The following is a 24,191-nucleotide window of genomic DNA, read 5'->3' on the forward strand; positions in this document are numbered from 1 at the left end:
GATCTTTTACCTCAGTGGCATGCTTGTGCTCTGAGCCCATTTTCTTTCAGTCCTTTCATATTTCAAACATCTGCCATGAATATTCTCAGCAACCGGCATTTCTTATCATCTCAGTCTTAAATGGCTGACCACTTGGTGGTCTGTGGTGGTATTCTGTCTTTAGAAACCCCAGAGAGGGGAAACATCATCCCTGCCTTTACCCTGTCAATGCCCATTGTTATTTGGTTCATTTCAATGAAGTCACTTCCAATTGCTTGAGTTTAGGAGCCTCTCATGGTGACAGAATGCACTCCTTCTATTGTACCGTGGTCTCACCAAGTGGATGACATAACAGTTGTCCTTATTATATCCCATCTCTGCTGCATCCTTGCCCAATCTACAGGCTGGCTTTTATCTGCAGACAACCTCTCTAAAACCTCACAACATGCCCTGCCATAATCAGCCAACTTGGTTGACTCAGTCTCCTCTAGGGTGGCCAAATGTCTGGTTTCAGGCCAGACAGTCCAGCTTTTGAGCCCTCTGTCTGACGCCATCTTGAGCCAGATGTTAATTTGTCCTACATTTGGGGGGCGTAGGCCGGTTTGCACATGTTTAATGAGGGGGGCGTGTGATGACAGCACATGGCAGGTAAGTTTCATCTCCCCACCCCCCTTCCCCCCTGAGAGAGTTTCTGACACTGACCCTGCATGTCCTCCATTTTTGATAAGTTTGAAATGGCCACCCTAGTCTTCTCATCCAAATCATTGGTCTTGATTGTCAACAACTGAACACTAATGAAAGCCACCCCCACACCCACATCGCTGTCCATTCACCAATACAAGTCCTGCCAGTGTATTACCTCCAAGCCCATGCTCTCTAATTTTATTTTGTAACTTCTTGCATGGCTTTTGCATGAAAGGCCTTCTTTAAGTCCAAATGCACCACATCCCCTGTTTTTGTCTTATAAGCCAGGGGTCACGACTTTGTTCCTTTCTGGGGCCTCATTTCTGTGAAGGGCACTGGACAAAGTGGCCACTCTCCGTCTTCCTTAAAGACAAAAGAATTTCATCTATGTTACATTCTAAATGTAGTACCACGTGACAATAATAGAACCTTCACCTTGTCCATTCTGCTTACTACAATCTAGATCAGATTTATTAGATGTGAATTCCCTCTCATAAATCTACGTTAATTTCACTCCATTCTCCCTTCATCCTCGACATTTGGATTACATTTGCCATCTTTAAATGTGGGAATCATTCGAGAATATATGATATTTTGGAAACGGACAGAATATCCACTATCTTAATTTCTTTTTCTCCCTTAACTCCAGGTTGGTGTTTCTTGCTGAGCTCTGATCCAACGGCCCAATTGCCTTTGTACCATTCTTTCTTGTTAGGGCTATGGCTTCCCTCCATAATCACTTATCTCCAGGTTTTGCATTCTGGGACATTCACTTCACAGCTTTGGTCACTGGGCAACCATGTCCGCACTATTTGTGATGGAATATTTGGGAATATTTTTGGGAGATAAATTGGTAAAATTAGAGGGTTACATACACACACTTTAAAACAGATCTTATTCGAAATGCTGAAGAATTCATATTCAGTGACTTTATAGAAACTATGGTGAATGCTATGCACATTTCACAAGTAGGTGCTAATTTAAATTATGTCATAAAATGAATGAACTATTGTCTTGGAAGAGTCAGGTTGTCTGTTTCAAACATTTTTGCAAGGCTTTTGATCTCTCTGCAAAGTGCTCACTCAGGTTCTTGTTTACCTAAAACAACAGATGGGAGCAGGAGACTAACTCCTATTGTTTGCTGGAGAAGATTGGGGGATTTGCAAGTGAGAGAGAGAAGGACATACTGCTGGCAGTTTGAATCTCAGACAGAGATTTAGACAGAAGGGAGCCTTGGACTGTGGGTGTGACACAGAAAGCAGAAGCAAGCCAGGAAAAGCTTGATTGAACTGAAACAGAAGCTCAAGAATGGCAGATGGCTGGAAATGCTATCTGTCTAATATTTCTCTTGGAATAAGCGGAACAGAAAGGAACTCTGTAATAGCCTGAAAGAAAAACGTTATCATCTGGAGAACCATAATGGGGCAAGACATTGAGGTGACTAATGGTGGTACCTCAGTTGTGGAAATCCTGGAACAACGCATCTGCAAACCTACAAGAACCTTCCTGAGCAGTAAACATAACCTTTCGAGCACTAAAGCCTGGTGAACTTTATACATGTTAAATTCTGTGCACAGTATAAGAATTTCCTGCAACTAGTGAACTTGGAAGAATGAGAAGTGAGATTGAACTGTGAACCAAAGAACTTTTCTTAAATTTACACACACACTACATACACGTGCACTTAGAATTAGAAGGGGGTTAAGTTAGGTTAGTTAAGTTAATAATGATAAGTTAAAGTTTGATTCTGTTTTCATGTTTAAAGATAATTAAAAACAACTTGTGTTTAAGTAACTACTTGTCGTAGTGAATAATATTTGGCTCTAATGGAAGATAGGAATTATATTTGCATGCTCTTTTCCTTTCTGACATGCACTAATTAAGATGACATTTTATTAATGAGCCTTCCTTATTTTTTCCCAGATTTCCCCCATATTGTGCAATAAATCCAAGGATTCCCAGAGCTGCTTGAACCACATTGACCCCCCCCCCCCAATTGCTTCCTTCTGCCTGGTTTCTCCATCTCTGCCACGTCTCTTTTGACAATGCCACCTCCTGTGTCTGTCTTTACCATCAAAGAAGGACTCCCCTCCTCTCCAACCAACCAAGGTTAAAGTGCCCCCCCCCAGAGTCTGCCATTCCATATCCGATGGGTCAATTTTTTTTATCACCCTCGTCCCCCAGCACTACAACAAGAAAACTCTTTATTTTGTTCACAAGATATGAATGGCTGCGAGAGGCCTGGAGATTCCTCGCCCAGTTCAGAAGTCCTTTACACACAAATTCCAAACTTCCTGAATCTGAGGGGAATCTGGGAAATTGTATGCTGCCCAACAATTACTTCCTGCACTGATGCTTCCACACAAACTAATTGTTTACTTAGACTGCAGTAAAAGTGTGGGGACGGCATTATCTTCTGGGGAATTATGGTTATTCCAATTGAGAGCTGTGCCACAGCAGCTCTGTCTACATTTAATGATTTGTTGATGCTAATATTGGCTCGAGGAGTGCGCTTGAAAACTATGCAAAGCACAAAATGCTGAGCTTTTGCATTTTTCCAAGAAATGGAACTTCCTGATTATCTTGCACAGATCGCTGTACATTCCAGTGTCCAGTCAACCCTTCCTTCCTTCCACAGACCAGAGCATGGTTTACTTTGATGTTCCTGTGATGGAAGACAGAAATTTAGGTTTCTTGATGAGATTATTTTGATTTTAAATTGGGAACTCTCCTTGCCACCACCCCGCCCCCCCCCCCCACCCCTTCACCCATTACTATAGCTACTAATGGTCATGACAGAAACAAAGCTATGAGTGAAATGTAATGATTAACACAGACACGTCTCACACGTCTAGAAAAAACAATTATGTGTGTCAGGTGTTCATCAAACCGTAAACTAACAAGAAAGTCTACAGATGCTCGGGTCAAGTGCAGTACCCAAAAGTGCTGGAGAAACTCAGCAGGTCGCGCAGTGTCCGTAGGAAGTAAAAGGTGACAAAGTTATAGGAATGAGCCCTGCATCAGGAATTGGTTAGGAGCCTCTTAGAGAGGCAGTGAGAGAAAATACAATAAGACCATTAAACATGAATTTACTGATTAATTATAAAGAGGAACTTCTTCTTTTGAAGTTGCCACTGGGAGTCCCTGTCTGTATTCTTTGGCTTGGCTTCATGGACGAAGATTTATGGAGGGGTAATGTCCACGTCAGCTGCAGGCTCGTTTGTGGCTGACAAGTCCGATGCGGGACAGGCAGACTCGGTTGCAGCGGTTGCAAGGGAAAATTGGTTGGTTGGGGTTGGGTGTTGGGTTTTTCCTCCTTTGTCTTTTGTCAGTGAGGTGGGCACTGTGGTCTTCTTCAAAGGAGGTTGCTGCCCGCCAAACTGTGAGGCGCCAAGATGCACGGTTTGAGGCGATATCAGCCCACTGGCGGTGGTCAATGTGGCAGGCACCAAGAGATTTCTTTAGGCAGTCCTTGTACCTCTTCTTTGGTGCACCTCTGTCACGGTGGCCAGTGGAGAGCTCGCCATATAACACGATCTTGGGAAGACGATGGTCCTCCATTCTGGAGACGTGACCTGCCCAGCGCAGTTGGATCTTCAACAGCGTGGATTTGATGCTGTCGGCCTCTGCCATCTCGAGTACTTCGATGTTAGGGATGAAGTCGCTCCAATGAATGTTGAGGATGGAGCGGAGACAACGCTGGTGTAAGCGTTCTAGGAGCCGTAGGTGATGCCGGTAGAGGACCCATGATTCAGAGCCGAACAGGAGTGTGGGTATGACAGCGGCTCTGTATACGCTAATCTTTGTGAGGTTTTTCAGTTGGTTGTTTTTCCAGACTCTTTTGTGTAGTCTTCCAAAGGGGCTATTTGCCTTGGCAAGTCTGTTGTCTATCTCGTTGTCGATCCTTGCATCCGATGAAATGGTGCAGCCTAGATAGGTAAACTGGTTGACCGTTTTGAGTTTTGTGTGCCCGATGGAGATGTGGGGGGGCTGGTAGTCATGGTGGGGAGCTGGCTGATGGAGGACCTCAGTTTTCTTCAGGCTGACTTCCAGGCCAAACATTTTGGCAGTTTCCGCAAAACAGGACGGCAAAAACTCACTCAATCCCATGGTGGGTAACAGAAGCCAATCGAGTTAGTTTCAACAGGCAGATAAGACAACAGGGTGAGATGGGATGAGATGCATTGTTGCAGTCAAGCTGTTCAGTTCAAGTTTATTGTCACATTATCATTCTTCAGTGAGAAGGTTCTTCTGCGAGCAGTCTCGCATGTCAAATCTAACGTGTATATAGTTATAGAGTATAGAGTTAAGATTTAGGAGACCCAGAGTGCTGATGCAGACTGTGCTAGCGTGCAGGCAAAGTGGTTGTCCCTGATGAAAAGAATGACTCCACTCGGGACAGCTGACAAGACTTTGCTGTGCTTTTTAGCGTCAAGTCTTTTATTTTCTCTGCAGCCCTGCACTGTCACCCACCCTCAGCCTTAAGCTATGGAAACCCACCTCCCAAAATCTGCTTTCCTTGATTAATGAACAAATACCTTATGCAGGACTTGGTCAGGCAAACGTGCAATGACAGCTTTGAACCTTTTCTATCTCTCTGCCATGGTGGCAATTCATTCCTTGTGATGTGCTTTGCTCCAGATGACATATAAATGGAAGTTGTTGCTCATGCATTTCCCAAGGGGTTTCTATTGGTGATCTCGAGCAGTTTGCTCTTTGCTCTGATACCAGCAGCTGCTCCCACTTGTGCAGGTGTCCCCTCTAAAATGGAACTGACCTGGGATCATTCCTGTAATTGAGTTCAAAGGCTGTGGGCTCAACCTAAGTTGAAAACCGAGTGCAATTGCAAAGGGGGTGCTCCATCAAGGAACGCGCTAGCTTCGGAAAGAGAAGCTAATTTGCAGTTATGTTATTTCTCAGGGGCATATTCCATGGCACTATTCTGGATTAAAGCCCATTGGCAAGGAGTGGGGGAGGGGCTACAGGCTGGGTTAATTCCCTCTGGAAGGAGGGGGGAGAGGAACTACAGGCTGGGTCAATCCCCACTGGAAGTGGGGGGGGGGGGGAAAAAAGGTTACAAGCTGGGTTAGTCCCCACTAGGGAGTGAGGGGGGATGCAGGCTGGTTAGTCCCCACTGGGGGAGAGGGGAAGGCGGATAGAGGCTGGACTGTCCTCACTGGAAGGGAGAAGGGAGGGGGCTGGGTTAATCCCCATTGGGAGGCGGTGGGGGGGGGAATGGATCCCCGGTCTCGGTTTGTCCCCACTGGGGGAGAGGGGGGGAGTCACGGGCTGGGTTAGTCCCCATGTGGAGGGAGGGGGAGGGGCATAGAGGCTTGGTTGTCCTACTAGGAGGAGGGGGGGCTACAGGCTGGGTTAATCCCCAATGGGAGGCAGGGGGAGAGAGAGGGGCTACAGGCTGGGGGAGAGGGGGGAAGGGAGCCACAGGCTGGGTTAGTCCCCACTGGAAGGGGTGGGGACTACACTGGAGGAGAGGAGGGAGAGGGGCTACAGGCTGGGTTAGTCCCCACTGGAAGGGGTGGGGGTTACAGGCTGGGTTAATCTCCACTGGAAGGGCTTCTGTTCTGATGGTTGATTGAAAGAGCTCGTTGTTCACAAATTAGAAGGATCTTTCCGAGGGTGCGTGTGCTTTGCGGTTTTAAAGGATAGTTGGGTAACCAGCATTCACGCAGATACTGTGCAGGACCTGTGCAATGTCTAATCCTGATGCACATGTTTAGAATGGGCACCAGTTTGGCTGGGCTCATGACCACTGTGATCCAAGTAAATTCTGACAATCTCTCTGGCTCTGCTTCTGCCCCTCAGGAGAGAAATGGTATAGGCACAACTTGACATACAGGATCATGAACTGGCCCAGGTACCTGGAGCAACACCAAGTCAGGATGGCAGTGAAAACAGCCTTCGATTTGTGGAGCAACGTCTCGTCACTGACCTTCGGAGAGGTGAAGTATGGTCCTGCAGACATCCGTCTTGCCTTCTACCACGGCGAGCACAACGATGGAATTGGCAATGCTTTTGATGGACCAGGTGCTGACCACTGTCTCATTATAAGATTAATATTTCACATGCGGTTGGGACCAAGTGCCCGCAGTCAGATGCTTAACTCAGAGTTGCAGAATATTGGTTAAATCGTGGTTGGAACAGTGGGAACAGCTCTGGTCGTCACACTGATGTGATTGTGTCAGAGAGGGTGTGGAGGAGATCCTGGAATGGTGTTTCCGTTCTGAGGAGAGGCTAGCTGAGTTTGGTGTGAAAGAGGCTGGGAGCGGTGGGGTTTGAAAGAGGAATGCAAAATAGGAGATTCATAGACAACTATCGGGAACCTTTGCCAACAGCAGAGGTATCAAAAACTGCATTGGCTTATAGCAAAGAGGAACATATTTAGAAAGGATATGGAAAAGAACTTTTCACTCTGGACGCACTGTAATAGGTGCTGTTATAGTTTAAAAATGATCCAGATAAGCACTTGAATATTTAGCGATACAGCATCCTGACAGGTTCTTCCAGCCCACGAGTCCATGCTGCCCAAATATTCCAATGTGATGAATTAATCTAGTAAACCTGTTTATCGTTGGAATATGGGAGGAAGCTGGAGCACCCAGCAGAAACCCACACAGACACGGAGGAAATGTACAAACCCCTTACAGTCAGCTGCAGGTTCCATTGCACTCACCACTACGCTAGATCAAGTGCTGGTAGAATGGATCTTTACATCTGGGCACATGGTCAGCATGAATATGGCAGACTGAAGGGCCTCTTTCTGCGCTGTCAGATTCTCTGTGACTTAAAGAGGGGAGGAAGTCCAGTTTTTGGGTAGGGCAGCCGATAAGGTAGGAGTTCTTGCAAATGAACACCTGCTGGCTGCACACCAACCTGGTCCAAATCCTGGAACTCTCTCCCTATGTAAGGCCTTCAGGTGAAGGACTGCATCTCATCTCTATGGTGATTGGGGCATTACTCTCTGGTGCTTCCAACGCAACATTCAGACCATGAAAACCGAATGAATACATGTGCCCATCGGAAAGATAGGTTTTCAGGACAATAGGGAAGGGACAGAGACAGACTACTGAAATAGAAAGGTCTTTCAAAACACAGGTACTCATTGACCCTGTGATTGAAGTCCTGACAGTCTAAGAAATTATATAAAAGTGCTGGAGAAACTCGGCAGGTCCCACAGTGTCCATAGGAGGCAAAGTTACATAACCAACGGTTTGGGCCTGAGTCCTTCATCAAAGTGTGAGCAAAATGCAGGCAGGTTCCTGAAGAAATGGCAGGAGGAAGGAGGGAAGGGCAGGGGGAGGTGTACAGGCCAATAGCCAAGTGGCTGTGGGTGGACATGGGTAGAAGGACAGGAGAGAAAAGCTGAGAATTGATTGGGGTAGGGGGTAGCTGGGTGAATGCAGAGCTGGAGGCAAGGAGACAGGGGGAGAGGGAAAGTGAGAGGCAGGGGGTAGGGAGCCAGAGGAAAGGAGACAGGGGGATAGGGAAAGAGAGATGGGGGGGTATTGAGCTAACGGAAACTGGAGGTCGATGTTAATGCCATCTGGTTGGAGGGCAGACGGAACATGAGATATTGTTCCTCCAGTTTGCGGGTGATCGAAGTTTGGCAGGGCATGAGACCATGAACAGACACAGAGATGGGGTGGGGAGTTGAAATGGATTGGCCACTGGGAGCTTGTTGCTGTTGCAGTGGACAGAGCGAAGATGTTGAACGAAGCGATCGCTCAGTTTGCATCCAGTCTCTCCGATGTGAAGGAGGCCACAATGCAGGAGCACCAGATGCTTCACTTGGGTTCCGAATGATAGTGAGGGAGGAGGTGTGGCCACAGGTGTAGTATTTCTACCTCACCCCCATCCATCCATTCCCATGTTCATATGCCCATCCATGCACCGCCAAGCTGAGATCACCCACAAAATGGAGGAATAACCCCTCATATTCTGTCTGGGCACCCTGCAACCAGATGGCATTACATCGACCCCCAGTTTCTTTTAGTGGCTGATATGGCCGCGGACTCGGATACATCAACTCGCCTTTCCCCCATAACCCTAAATTATCCTACTATGCAAAGATCTCTCTAACTGTATTTTAAATATATTTAATGGGGCAGCTTCTACTGCTTCCATGGGCAGATTCACTATTCTCCTGGAAAAGTAGTTCTCAATCCTAAACCTACTCCCCTGCATCTTGAGGTGATATCTTTTAGTTCTAGTCTTGCCCACCAGCGGAGACAACTTTCCTGCCTCTCTCTTATCTAAACCTTTCAAAATGTTTTTATGTTTCTATAAGATCCCCTCTCATTCTGAATTCCAGCGAGTATAGTTCCAGATGGCTCAATTTCTCCACGTAGGCTCACCCCCTCATTTCTGGATGTTCCTCTGCCCTGCCTCCAAAGCCAGTGAATATTTTCTCTTGTATTGAGTTTGTGAGCACTGTGGCTTGGATTCCTCAAGCAAGGGTCTCACTAGTTGACAAGCCAGTCTTTCCTCCATCTGCAAAGCACAAATTAGGAGCTGTTCTAACTCTCAAAGAGCTAGACACTATCTGGGAGATAGTAGTCATCGATTCCCTCCCTTCTCCACCATCGTGCCATGACTACAGTATGGCACCTCCTAATCCCATGGCCTCTACAGCCCAAGAAGTTTGTGGGGAGCTGGTGCATAGGAGCAACACTCTTCACGCTGTGTACACATGGAGAGGGTTGGTTTAGTAGGATATGGGCCAAGCACAGGCAAATGGGAGTAACCCAGAAGCCAGCATGGATGAGTTGGTTGAAGGCCTGTTCCAAGCAGTATGACATCTTGGAAAAAAATGGTTGGCCCTTCCTCATCACATCTAACCCACAAGATCCTTCCTGAGGTCAGTTAGAGGCAGACAATAAACAATGGTCTTGACATCCTATAAAGTAAATTTAAAGCACTGCCTTGTTGTGGTCTGGATTCACACACAAAGATGGCATAAGTCATAGATCACTGGTAGTAAGCTAGCTATATAGAATTCTTAAAGTAAAACTTCAGTTGGAGAGTGAAAAGAAGACATGAACACTCAACGGTTAACAAGGCATCTGTGGAGAGAGAAGCTTGTTTGACATTTGAGGTGAACGTCTTTTTAGATCATAAAACCATAAAGCCATAGGAGCAGAAATAGGTCATTCAGCCCATCAAGTTTGCCCCACCATTTAATCATTTTCCCGTTCAGACCCACTGCCTGGCCTTCTCCCCATAACCCTCGATGCCTTGGTTAATTTAAGCTCCATCAATCTCGCCTTAAATACACCCAATGACCTCTCCTCCACTCCCACCTGTGGCAAATCCTACAGATTTGTCACCCCTGCCCCCCTTGTCCTAAACTTATTTGAATTGACCTGAAATATTAGCTCAATTTTTCTCTGCCTTATCCACTGAGTGCCTGCAACACTGCATTGTTAATTCTAAACAGTCTGTTGGGTGAAAGCCTACCTGTGGGGAGTGTGGGGACTGGGAGGGATCTACAGAAAATCAACCATTTAAGATCTTAATCAGCAGAATGTTAGTTGTATCCTGTGATTACTGGAATTTACTATTGTGAAGAATTAAGATCGTCTGGGAAAACAGAAGATACGCACAATTAGCACAATGCAGGTTTGAATCCAGCACTGTCTGTAAGGAGTTTGTATGTTCACAGGTTCCATCCTGTTTCTTCCCAACCTCCAAAAACAGGCAGGGTTTGTCGATTAATTGGGCAGCATGGGCTCATGGGCCAGAAAAGCCTGTTACCGTCCTGTACTCTACATTAAAATGAATATTCGGAGGTTGTTTTAAATCTTATTGTTAGTATGATCTGCAATTTAGCATCATGTTTAAGGAGGGTTTTGAGACTCTGATAGTACTCTGGGTGTGAGGGCAGAGAAGTCTTTGTGAAAGACTGAAACATTGGGTGGGATTCATTAGACCTGTGGTTCTCAACCTTTTTCTTTCCACTCACATCCCACTTTAAGTAATCCCTCTGTCATCGGTGCTCTGTGAATGCTTAAGGTGGGATGTGAGTGGGAAGGGAAGGTTGAGAATCACTGCTCTAGACCTAATTGTTACTGAAATATTTTGCTTGAGAAAAATTGTCATTGGCCCATTTCCTTTGGAGTTATGAAACCGCGCACATAACAAGTCAATGAGGTCCGATTAAAACAGTGGTTTTCAAACTTTTTCTTTCCACCCACATCCCACCTTAAACAATCCCTTACAAATCACAGAGCACCTAAGGCATAGGGAATACTTAAAGAGGTATGTGAGTGGAAAGAAAAAGGTTGAGAAATACTGCATTAGATAATGTGGATTTCTGATCAATTTGACAGAAGCAGGTGAAACAAGATCAGAACAAAGACTGGAAAAAGACCGTTTCTCTTAGTTAATGAGGAAGATATATTTTAATGAGCCATCTCCCACTCTCGCACCTCTCCTCCTCCCCCATAACTTGTCAAGTGTGCGAGAAACTTGTTTCCATGGGTTCCTGCTATTGTTGCTGGGAGAAGAGTTGAAATGTACCCTCTTGTGTCAATCTTTAGGAATAATGGAGTGGAGGAAGTGAAAACACAGGGAGCAGGGTGGTGGATGCATGAAATTAGGACTGTTTCCAGGTGTGGCGAGCAGGCGACAGCATGGGCTGGTTTGGAGCCACACAGCATGGAAACAGGTCACCCATTCAGACCGAGTTTATTCCCCCTTCAGGCATTTGAATTGTTCCCACTTCTACTGTTTGATAGAGCAGCAGTAACATTGATCCATTGATGACCCAAAGTTATCCAGCTCACTCTTGTTGCTCTGCAGGACCTGTAAACTCATCCTTCAAAGGATCAGCTTGGAGTGCTTTGGGTCCCAATTTCTCCAACTATGATCAGTGTGAGGTAGGGTCGGGTGTTCACTATGACTGGAGTGGGGTAGGGTGGGGTGTTCACTATAATCAGGGTGGGTAGAGTGAGGGGTTCCAGTAGGGTCTCAAAGTATCTGGTTTGACAGAGCCCGTGGCTTGTGCTCAGAGTCTCCAAACTGCTACCTCTGATTAAGTTGCTCCTCAAACATTTATAAACAACCAACAGTCAGAATACCTCACACCCTCTACACCTTACCCCTTCCATTTAAGAGGCAGAGTTTCCTTCCAGGACTATGAATGTGTCAGAGAAGGGCCGCCAATTTCAGAACTGTGTTCAGGTATTTCCCAGCACTTGCCTTTGGTGAGGTCAAATTTGGAGTATTGAGTGCAGTTCTGGTCGCCAAACTACAGGAAGGATATCAGTAACATTGAAAGAGTGCAGAGAAGATTTACTCGGATGTTGCTGGGTCTTCAGGAGTTGCGTTACAGGGAAAGATGGAAGAAGAAGAATGAAGAAGAATAAGCGGAGATGTGATAGAGGTTTACAAAATTATGAGGGGTATAGACAGAGTAAATGTGAGTAGGCTCTTTCTACTGAGATAAATACATGGCTTTAGGGTGAAAGGAGAAAGGTTTAGAGTGAACAGTTCTTCACTCAGAGAGTGGTGGGAGTGTGGAATGAGCTGCCCTCTAGTGTGGTGAATGCAGGATCGATCTTGAGTTTTAAGAATAAATTGAATCGATACATGGATGAGAGGGTTATGGAATGCGATCAGGTTATTGGGACTAGCTGAACAATGGTTGGCACAGACTTGAAGGGGTGAATGGCCTGCGCTGCAGTGTTCTATGCTTATGATTGCCCCTAGGTAGGCATGGCAGAGTTGTCAATTAGTGGCTAATGCAACGCTGTTACAGCGCCAGCATTCGAGACCGGAGTTCGAATCCCATGCTGTATGTAAGGGGTTTGTACTTTCTCCCCATGTCTGCATGGGTTTTCCCTGGTGGGGGGGGTGGGGGGGAGGTCCGGTTTCCTCCCACCTTTCGAAACATGTTAATTGGGAGGCATGGACTCGTAGGCCAAAATAGCCTGTTACTGTGCTGTATAAAGAAATTAAAAATAAATTAAGCAGAGACGTTAAGCCTCATCCTTGAGAAGCCTGCTGGCTGTGTTCTTTTCCTACATGCCTTATTCTTGCAGGTGACTGCCAGACCCAGTCACCAAGCCCTCTCTTCAGAAAAGTTTTAATGACTGTCAGGATCCCAAAGCCATCTGGATCTTGGGTCAATTTACACAAATCTGCCTTGACCAGCTGTGAAACCTTGAGCTCTGGTGGTGTGAGATGGTCAGGTTTGTGGCTTGGCGCTCACTGAGATGGGTCAGCTGATTTCTAGCACTGCCTTCTCCTGAGCTGTATTGCAGCCTTACTCTAGATTTTGCTGCAGGCCAAAGGCAGAATATCAAACAATGATTGTCACCTGCTGCCCTTTCCATCCCCAGGCTCTTGGCATTCATTAGAACCACAGAATACTAGAGCACAGAATCAGGCCCTTTGGCCCATCTAGTCCATGTCATTCTGTTAGTTCCATTGACCTGCATCCAGAACATAGCCCTCCAAACCCATCCTATCCATGTACCTGTTCAAATGTTGCTACATGGATGGGAGGGGTTTGGAGAATGAAAACCAGAAAACTGGGTTCATGTTTGTTTTAAGTGTTCTGGGTACCTGTCACAATTTCAGGGGAATGTTGGAGGAAACACACATGAAATTTGCATCAGTTAGACTGTGTAAATGTATCATTTGCTTGTATGTGTGCGATGTCTCTACGTGTGTTTTGCATTGTGCCACACAGTGGACTGGAGAATGCTGTTTTGTTGGGTTGTACTGGTACAATCGGATGACAAACTTGATTTATTTTTATTTAGACATACAGGCCCTTTTGGTCCACGAGTCCGTGCTGCCAAATTTACCCCCATTAACCTACACCCTCAGTACCTTTTGAAGGGTAGGAGGAAACTGGAGCCCCCAGGGAATACCCATGCAGACACGTGCAAACTCCTTACAGACAGCGTGGGATCTGAAACCTGGTCCCACTTGCTGGTGCTGTAACAGTGTTGCGCTAACCACAATGCCAAACCATGACACACCCCAATTTGAACTTGTTAATGAAAGTTACATAAGCCGATGGGAGAAAAACCCTTAGAAGCCACTGATGGGTGTTATCTTCTTGTTTTCAGTGGTTTCCATGTAAGAAAATAAATTTTGTAATATTTTATGCTCCATTCTCCCTTCAAAATCAGATTAATCGGGAACGGTGGCTGTTGGTTTCTAAGGCCATGCTTCATTTTTGTGAGCACGCCAAGGTTGCAATTTGTTCAGCTCAGTCACTCTTGGCTCATCTCCCCGAGGAAGGAACCAATTAATCCTGAGTAATCTTCAGCATTTGTGATATGAATGGATGCTTGCAAGTCTCTGGGCAGGTTTCAGGAAATGATGTTTGGGATTTGGGGAAGTAGATGATGTTATCTGACAGTTGTCTCTGGGTTCATTAATTGCAAAGGCTTGACATTCCATCTGGCACTTCTGGTTTTGAGCTACACAACCACTTTACTAATACATGTATAAAAAAGGTCACCTTTTCACCATAGCTCTGAGCTTCTGACCTTGTCTGTTACAGGAGGAGCTTTGGCCCACGCGTTCTTCCCTCGAAGAGGAGAAGCCCATTTCGACAATGACGAGAGGTGGTCGCTTAACCAGGGCAAAGGCAGGAATCTATTCATCGTCACTGCACATGAAATTGGACACACCCTGGGCCTGGAGCATTCTCCTGTCAAAAATGCCTTGATGTCTCCATTTTATAAAAAGTTAGGCCGAAACTTCATTCTAAACTGGGATGATAAGATGTCCATTCAGAAACTATATGGTAAGATTACATTTAAAATCATTTGTCTTCCATTCTCAATACAATTCAATACATTATTAAAATTCAGGGGCGTGATTAAAACCACTGTCCCTGCTGACATTTGGGTATCTCTAGCCCATGATCACTCAAATTGGTGAAAGAAGATTCAGGATGGCAATAAGAACTTGATTCAGTATACCTGGCATCCCAGCATCAAGAGCACTACCTCACAAGTCATGTATTCACTCGTACTCTAATTGATCATCTGGATACGTGGGTCAAGGAGTGGCAGGAGGGATTTAATTCAGACAAGTGCGAGGAGTTGCATTTTGGTCAGTCAAACCTGGGTAGGACTTGCACTGTAAATGACAGGGCCCTCTACACAGACAGGACCAGGGGTACAAATACTGAGTTTGCTGAAAGTGTGACGTGGGTATACAGGGTGGTGAAGAAGGAGTGGGACACACGTCGAACATTGCAGCACAGAGCAGGCTCTTTAGCCTACTCCACAACAATCCAATGTCTCCCCACCTCACACCCATAACCCTTTCTTATTCTTACATCTTTTGAATGTGCCGATTGTACCAGCCTCCACCACCAGCCACCGCAGTGCATTCCAGGCCCCCATCACCCTCTGAGTTAAAAAAAAAACTTGCCTCTGAAATCTCCCCTGAACATTCCCCTATCCATCTGAAACCGATGTTGCCTGGTCTTTGTTATTGTCGCCCAGAAAAATGTGCTGGCTGTCCACCCTATCTAACCCCTTAATTTTATTCATTTCCATTAAGTCACCTCTCATCCTTTGTTGGTCCAAAAAGAAAAGCCCTAGCTCTGTAACATTGCCTCATTAGATATGTTCAGGCAACATCCTGGTAAACCTCCTCTACCCCCTCTCCAAATCATCTACATCCTTCCTGTAATGCGGTGACCAGAACAGAATGCAATACTCCATGTGGTATAACAAGTGTTTGATAGATGCCGCTTTAGTTGCCCATTCAGAGCCAGCTCTTCAGCGCTTGACGTCCTGCTTTGCGGAAACTGCCAAAATGTTTGGCCTGGAAGTCAGCCTGAAGAAAACTGAGGTCCTCCATCAGTCAGCTCCCCACCATGACTACCAGCCCCCCCACATCTCCATCGGGCACACAAAACTCAAAACGGTCAACCAGTTTACCTATCTCGGCTGCACCATTTCATCAGATGCAAGGATCGACAATGAGATAGACAACAGACTCGCCAAGGCAAATAGCGCCTTTGGAAGACTACACAAAAGAGTCTGGAAAAACAACCAACTGAAAAACCTCACAAAGATAAGCGTATACAGAGCCGTTGTCATACCCACACTCCTGTTCGGCTCCGAATCATGGGTCCTCTACCGGCACCACCTACGGCTCCTAGAACGCTTCCACCAGCGTTGTCTCCGCTCCATCCTCAACATCCATTGGAGCGCTTTCATCCCTAACGTCGAAGTACTCGAGATGGCAGAGGTCGACAGCATCGAGTCCACGCTGCTGAAGATCCAGCTACGCTGGATGGGTCACGTCTCCAGAATGGAGGACCATCGCCTTCCCAAGATCGTGTTATATGGCGAGCTCTCCACTGGCCACCGTGACAGAGGTGCACCAAAGAAAAGGTACAAGGACTGCCTAAAGAAATCTCTTGGTGCCTGCCACATTGACCACCGCCAGTGGGCTGATAACGCCTCAAATCGTGCATCTTGGCGCCTCACAGTTTGGCGGGCAGCAACCTCCTTTGAAGAAGACCGCAGATCCCACCTCACTGACAAAAGGCAAAGGAGGAAAAACCCAACACCCAACCCCAACCAACCAATTTTCCCCTGCAACCGTGTCTGCCTGTCCCGCATCGGACTTGTCAGCCACAAACGAGCCTGCAGCTGACGTGGACTTTTTACCCCCTCCATAAATCTTCGTCCGCGAAGCCAAGCCAAAGAAGATAGAGCTGCAACATTACCTCACGACTCCTGAACTCAATCCCCTGACGAATTAAGGCCCGCACACGATCCGCCTTCTAAACCACCCGATCAACTCGCGTGACAGCCTCATGGGGTCCGTGGACCCTGAGCCCAGGATCTCTCTGTTTCTCCACTTTTTGCCATCTGACTTCAAGTTCAACCTTCCCAAAGGCTTTGTTGGTCAGGGCATTGTGTACAGGAGATGGGACACTGCAGTAGCTGAACAGAGGCTCACTGTTAGTGAGGCCATGTTTGGAATATTCTGGTCAGTGGCGGATTAACCATTAGACTGACTTGGCTGAAGCCTCGGGGCCTGGAGGGTAAAGGGGCCTGTGTCCTGAGGCTTTAGCTGAGTAGGCGCGTAAATTTGACCCCTTGTAACTGCCAGTTTATTAAAAGAATGTGCGTCCAACCCAGGCAGACTACAGAGCCAGTGATTGGGACCAGGGTTCGAATCCCGCGCTGTCTGTAAGGAGCTTGTACGTTTTCCATGTGTCTGTGTGGGTTTTCCCTGGGGTCTCCGCAAGGATTTCTTTGATATTTATTTGTTAAACCTGCCAGATTGCGAGAGACATCCCCCCCCCACCCTGAACTGCACCTGAGCTAGCGGCAGCGCTGTCACTGGCTCGCCTTTGTCTGGTTGCACTGGCTGTTTAAGATTTTCAGAAACACATTTGCAGTGCATTTCATTACAATAATGCCAGCGTGTCTGTGAGTCTCTAGGCCTGCACACAACAGTCTCCTTCATCTGCAACTGCTGGGTGAAACCACACAAAATCCACAAGCTACGGCTGTGCTTGGACCCAGACCAGGACCCAGCCAGATTCCCCTTTCTCTGCATCCACATTGCATTCAGATGGTGCTGGGCAGACAGGAGCATGACAAGGACAGGGAGCAGTGGGTGGGCCGTGACAGCTCCCTTGCCTTTTCTGCCTGGTAGTGCCCGCATCCCCATGGCCCTCTCCCTCACCGCATATTGTCGAACTGTGAGACTGCAGCATCTGCGGCAGTCTAACAGTTCAAAAACAGGCACCACTGATCTGCCCTGCAGTCTCCTTGGGCATGCTCCCTACTGATTGGGCTATTAGCTGCTGCGTGAATACAGGGCGCAAAAAGAATTTAATGTTTGAACAGTAAATCGGAGTGGGAGGAAGAGCCTGAGAGGTGAGATCTGTAAGCAAAATATTTATTTTATTTAAAAGCTGTAATTTTATTTGCAAATTGTGTCCCACAGATCAGCTAGGCCAAGGGGAGAGGTCAGAGTTGGCATCAGGAGCTCTAGACGCCCAAGTCCCAACTCTGAACCCTCCCCTGTCCATGAGGCCCTCTGATATGTTTGGCCTCCCCAGCAATAAATGGTACTTTGATGGAATTAAATATATTTTGCAGCTGTTTTCATGAATTGCAATTCTCTTTTTTTCCAAATATGTATGAAGTGCAATGATAATGCCTGCATGTTACATACCTACTACAATTTGAAGGCACCACCGGAATAACTGTGAATGACTTATGACTTTGTACTGAGGTTCTGGTACTGTCATGGGTGGATATGGGGCCACCACTCACACACCCCAAATCAGCCCAGATAGCACCCCTCACCCCCTAACCCCCCCCACCGCCTGCTCAATCTGGTCAGTAACCCCTCCCACTGCATTCAGTCCAGCCAAGAGCGCAAAATAGTCTGGCCTTGGCCTGAGTGGCTCTGAAGCAGTCCAGTGAGGTGCTGGAGCGGCCTGGAGAGGTGCCAGAGTGGCGTGGTGAGGTCCCGGAGAGGCCCAGAGAAGTGCTGGAGCAGCCTGGTGAGGTCCCGGTGAGGTATAGAAGTGGTCTGGAGAGGTGACGGAGAGGCCCAATGAGGTCCCAGTGAGGTGCCAAAGTGGCCTGGAGAGGTGACAGAGTGGCCCCATGAGCCCCTGGAGAGGTACCGGAGTGGTCTGGAGAGGTGATGGAGTGGCCCTGTGAGGTCCTGGTGAGGTGCTGGAATGGCCCGGTGAGGTGCCGGAGTGGCGGCCCTGTGAAGTGCCGGATAGGCCCAGATTGGTGCTGGAGTGGCGGTCCAGACATTGGAGACATTAAATTTGAGATAGGAATCGAAAACATGATGAAACATATAGTTGCTTCAGTGATGCTAGTCCCACGGGTGAGTGGGTGGTCATGGCCTATCAATGTGACACTGACCCTGTGACACTGACCCTGGGGGACATTACTAAAGCTCTGCCAAGGGGCCTGGGTTCTGGTTGCCCTGCTATGAGGGATATTCAAGAATGTTACCAGGACTGGGGAGCTTGGTTATACTTTCCACAATTTCACTTGCCCCAAAACCAACATTTGTCGTGTTGGAAGGTCTCACAGGCGAACAGCCTCATGCCTGGATCTTCCAGCTGGCTTGTCTCCGCTTTCCTTTCAACCTTCATCAGGAGGTGGGGCTGATGGAAAACCTCCCCAAGAGAATCAGGAAGAGTCCCCTCCACCCCTCAACCCTGCTCTGTCATTTGTCCACTTTCTTGTCTGATTTTCATGAGTCGTGCTTTCCTACAGACTAGAACGTCAACCATTCTGCAGGAGGAACTCAGTGGGACCGAGCAGTTGACATTTCGGGCCAGAACTCTGCATCGAGGCTGAGAGTTGTGGAGGAGAGAGAGCGGATGTAATGTGGGCTAGGGTGGGAGAGGTTGACCAGGCCCCACCCCCAATGTCCACAGCTATATCTCCCCTGCGCTCTCATTCCTGATGAAGGGTTCCGATCTAGAGCATCCACATGCATTCTTCTCCCACTGATTTTACTTCAGCCTCACAAGCAGATTGCTTTTGTGTCCAGATTCCAGCATCTGCAGTCTCCCATGCCCCTCCAAAATCTCATCTTCAATGTCTCTGGTGCAGAGGTCACAACTTCTGTTTTCCATCATCCCATCTTGTACCCTGAAATGAGGCCCCCTCATTTAGACTCCTTAGGCCTGATCTATGTGGGATTCCAACAAGATCAGGATGCCAAATGAAACTCTTCCCCAGTGCCGCCACACTCCCCTTCCTCAGTTAATCTAGTTCCTGCTGTGCTTTGTGAATGATCCTTGGTACAGTGTGTTCTAGTTTATTATCACCTGATTGTCCATTTACAACCCGTCGAAACAGCGTCTCTCCAGATCATGGTGTACACAGACACAAAGCACCGTACATAATGATCACATAGATAATCATAATAAATGTATAAATGTTTAGTGTGTTTTCTCAGTTGCAGGATACTATTCATCAGTAGCCATTCCCCAGCCTGGCAGTCCTGATTTTGATGCTCCTGTACCGTCTTGAGAGTAGATACTGTGCACTGGTTGGAATGGGTCTTCCATAATTCCTTGAGCCCTGTTTAGACAATGCTCCCAATAAATGTTGTCTGCAGAGGGGAAAGAGACGCCAGTGATCCTCTTAGCTGTTTGAATGATCCCCTCTCAGAATCAAATCAGAATCAGGTTGACTGTTATGTATATGAATCACCAAGTTCGTTCTGTGGCAGCAGTATTGTGCATTAATTTATGTAAATTACAATTACATAAATACAAGATTTAAAAAGTAAATATATACTGCAAAAAAGAGAAAAAGTGAGGTAGTGTGTATAGGGTTAATGTCCATTCAGAAATCTGATGGCGAGTGGGAAGAAGCTTTGTAACGTTGGGTCTTCATCTTCAGACTCCTGTACCTCCTTACCAATGGTAGTAGTGAGAAATCGGCATGGCCTGGGTGGCGAGGGTCCTTGAGGATAGACACCATTTTCTTGAGGCACCGCCTCTTGAAGATGTCCTTAACGGAGTGAAGACTGATGTCCACGATGGCCTCTGTGTGGAGAGAGGCGGGGCAGGAAATGGGGGGTGGGTACACAAACTGCCATTCATGTGGCAGTTTTGTGTGTGCCTTTTATGTTCAGGTAGGGGGGGCACAATAACTCATGGCCTGCGAATGCCACACCCCCTCCCTATGATGCCGGCTCAGGTGACAAACCAAATTTCCACAAACTCCTCAACAAATACAGCCACTAGCCTTCTTCATGACTACATTTTATTATCTACACTAGCTTTTTTAGAAGTTCTTTGTCCTCTCCACTGCTTGTCCCCTTGATGAGGACTGGTTTGTGTGTCCTGCTTTCCAGGAGACAGACTTCCGCCATACCACACAATCATGCACCCAGACAGGACTGTAAAAGGTTGTCAGGGTGGGGGTTGGTGGCGTTGTCCACTTCAGCCTCTTTACGATGTACAGGCGCGGCTATGCCTTCCTGATTAATGGGGAGGTGATGTCAGTCCAAGATAGGTGAGGGGGTGGGGGTGGGAATAAGAGATTCTTATCAAGGGAATAGATCACAGACCATATTGGTTATGACGTGGTGGTGTAAGGTTTGCAAGATGTGTGGAGTAAGTGTTTGGTGGGTTGAGGAGTGCTGAGCTGCTGAAGATCATCCTAAAGCCCATTGCTGGAGGGTTTAACCATAGGTTCGGACTTTATTCCCTGGACCGTAGAAGAATGAGGGGAGATTTGATAGTGGTGTTTAAAATTATGAGGGGGATAGACAGAGTAAATGAAGATCGGCTTTTTCCACTGAGGGTAGGTGAGATACGAACCAGAGGACATGGGTTAAGGGTGAAAGGGAAAAGTTAATGAGGAACTTCTTCACACAGGGTGGTGGGAGCATGGAACAAGCTGCCAGCTGAGGTGGTGAGTGTGGGCTCAATTTTAACAGTTAAGGAGAATTAGGTTCATAGTTGGTAGGTGTATAGTGGGCTATGGACTGGGTGCAGGTCAGTGGGACTAGGCAGAAAAATGGTTCAGCACAGACTAGAAGGGCCAAAGGCGTTGTACTGTTCTATGGTTCATTGGAATCAAAGGGCATTGGGAGGCAGTGGTCCCATGACTGAAGCTAGGTTGCCTCTCGCTCAGCCTTTCCTACCCCATCTCGCCCCTTTCTGCTGCCCAGAAGGAATCCCAGTCCAATGACAGCATCCTGAAGGCAGCTACATGTGACAATGGGGACAGGGTGAGGCTTTGCCCAAGATTAAGAAAACGAAATCAGGGGCATTAGTGAGAATGGTTCTCCATGGGTATGATCCATCATTAAGGTGGTCAGGATCAGGCAATTTGGGAAGGGAAGATCAAATCATTTAGAATCATACCACAGCATGTCCAGGCTGTGGGGTTGAACATAGAACATCAACCATTACAGCACAGTAGAGGCCCTTTGGCCCATGATGCTGTGCTAACCTATGTAAACCTACTCCACAACAATCTAATCCTTTCCTGCCTCACACCCATACCCATTTACTGTAATTACATCCATGTGCCTATGTCTGTTAACTGTCCCAGCCACTCCTGGTTATGCATTCCAGGAATCCACCACTCTCTGACATCTCCCTTAAACTTTCCCACACTCACCTCAAATGGATCTCTTCTGGTATTTGCTATTGTCACCCTGGAAAAAGATGTTGGCTGTCCACCCCATCTAACTTCATTCACCTCTCATTCTTCAATGCTTCTAAAAGCCCTAGCTCTTTTAACCTTGCTTCATATGGCATGTTCTCCAATCCAGGCAACATCTGGGTAAATCCCCTTTGCGCCCTCTCCAAAGCATCTACATCTTCCCGTCATGAGGCAACTGGAGCTGAATGCAATACTCCAAGTGTGGTGTACCCATTATCTGATAGAGCTGCAACCTTACTTCATGGATCTTGAACCCAATCCCCTGAATAAATGAAGATCAACACACCATATACCTTCTTAACCACCGATCAACTTGTGCGAGATCCTTGAGGGATCAATTGACCTGGACCTCCAGATCTCTCTGTTTCTCTACATATTTAAGAACCCTGCATTAAGCACGTACTCCTCTTTCAAGTTCAACCTTCAAAAGAGCAAGGGTAATTAGAGCGTTTGGATTAATCCAATCTCCTGATTCACCACATATGCACTAAAGTGAAATATTTCCATCAATATTTGGCAGTAATTATGTTTTGAAGAAACTGGAAGGCAATCATTGGTCACAATGAATGGACGACTGTCTCCTCAGGAATTCCCAGCCTGAGCCAAATTCCAGGAGATTAGCAAAATTGCTCTTGAGTGAGATGGCAGATTAGACTGAGGCCCTGGTAAAGCCGTTTGTGCTACAAGTCCACTGTTGCTCTTGTTCTCTGCAGGCTTCATTGCAGAAGCTTATTAAAAGAAACGGGAGTTGTTTGGAACAGAGGGCATTCATCCCCTTGTTCACCAAGCAATCTGTTTGGAATCCTCTGGAGTCATGGCTCACTCTGCTCGGAAGTGCTTAGATGCGCTGAATTCCCCATGTTCGACTGCTGGGAGGGAGTTTTGGTCAGGCGCCAGACATTTTCACACAGGACCAGTTGATACTGCCCAGAATTCAGTGTTGACTTCCTCCTCTGAGTTGAAATGTTGTGTGCTCATCTGAGGTGATGGAATTGAGGACAAATCTGAGTGGGGAAGGAATGCACTGTCAGAGATCTCATCTCCTCATTGAAGATCTCACCGTTGTCTTGCTTACCTTTTCAGATATTCTCAATTGAGCCCTGGGCACTAAGTTATGGATGACCTGACAATCCGACTTTACATAAGTCCTCCCCTTCATTGTTAAGGCATTTTATTAAGCTAGTGATGATAATAAAATGTTTCTTGGCATTCATTAATTACTGGATACAGTTTCTGTATTCCACTCATTTAATTGTGGTTTGTATAAGGGTGATTATTCAATGAAATGAGGGTGACAAATTTGTGGAGTTCGTTACCACAGGCGGCCGTGGATACCAAGTCACTGGGTACATTTAAAGCAGAGATGGGGGTTGGAGGGGGGGAGAAGGCAGGAGAATGGGGCTGAGTGGAAATATACATAAGCCATGATTCAAATGGCAGAATAGGCTTGATGGGCCTAATGGCCTAATTCTACATCATATAAGCTCTGTCAGGAGGTATTGGACCACAGGTGGAGGACTGGTTGTAGGGAATATCTGAGAGGTGGAGAGGTTTAGGGGTGGAACCCTGCAGTAAGGCCACTAATGAGTTCTGATAGACAACCCCTCCCCTTCGGCTTTCTCTTGTTGTCTGGTCCTACTGTGCAATCCTGGCCTCACATGGGGACATGGATTCCCCATCGGATTTCCACCCCCTCGTTCCTTTCATCTCAATGTCTGAGTGACCTTGGGTGGACAAAAATAAACTGCAAGCTGAAGGGGTTAAGAAGCCGAATTCCATCATTTGGAGGAGATTTTCCAGTGTAAATTGGGAAGAGCTAGAGCATAAACACCCAAAGGAGAATGCGTGGAAATTAGCAACATGACTGATGCAATCTTCTGGGAGCCTGGGGTCCCAGGCTGGAGTGGCGCCTGTCGGCTTCTTTCGGTTTGCCTTGTCCTGTGGGGATATCATTGTTATTGTTAACACAACACAATCACCATTCCCCTAGCTGGCCTGGGGACACCAATGCGTCAGGTTCATTGAGAGTTTGCATAAACAGTTGTAAAGAAAAATATTACACTGCAGTACTCTGAACATTCTTCCAAAAGAGACTGTTAGGTGATGGGTGATAACTGTGATCTACATCCCTGGCTGAGTTCCTTTTCTTGCACATAATCTCTCATAACAACTGCCTCCCTCTTACTTCCTGTTCCCCCACCTCCTCCCCACCCCCAGACTCCCTGTGGTTTCTTCACAAATGTTCCATCCATCTATCTTCCTCTTGCCCTTTCTCTCAAAGAACATTGTTTCTCTCTAAATTGTGAGAATTATCGGCTGCTCTTCCTGCTTCTCACTTTC

General features: G+C 46.8%; 1 protein-coding gene across 7 annotated transcripts in view; it reads left to right on the plus strand.

Moving 5' to 3' along the window:
* mmp28 (matrix metallopeptidase 28) overlaps positions 1-24,191 on the plus strand; it is a 136,195-nt gene that overhangs the window by 96,225 nt on the left and 15,779 nt on the right. For 6 of the 7 annotated variants that reach the window (XM_069912118.1, XM_069912116.1, XM_069912120.1 and 3 more), the window contains 2 exons: positions 6,487-6,708; positions 14,201-14,446. In XM_069912118.1, the coding sequence (XP_069768219.1) occupies positions 6,487-6,708; positions 14,201-14,446 (468 nt within the window). The remainder of the gene's footprint in view (positions 1-6,486; positions 6,709-14,200; positions 14,447-24,191) is intronic. The other variant, XM_069912121.1, reaches the window with a different exon arrangement.

This window comes from Narcine bancroftii, chromosome 14, assembly GCF_036971445.1.
Source record: "Narcine bancroftii isolate sNarBan1 chromosome 14, sNarBan1.hap1, whole genome shotgun sequence".
Classification (NCBI taxonomy): domain Eukaryota; kingdom Metazoa; phylum Chordata; class Chondrichthyes; order Torpediniformes; family Narcinidae; genus Narcine; species Narcine bancroftii.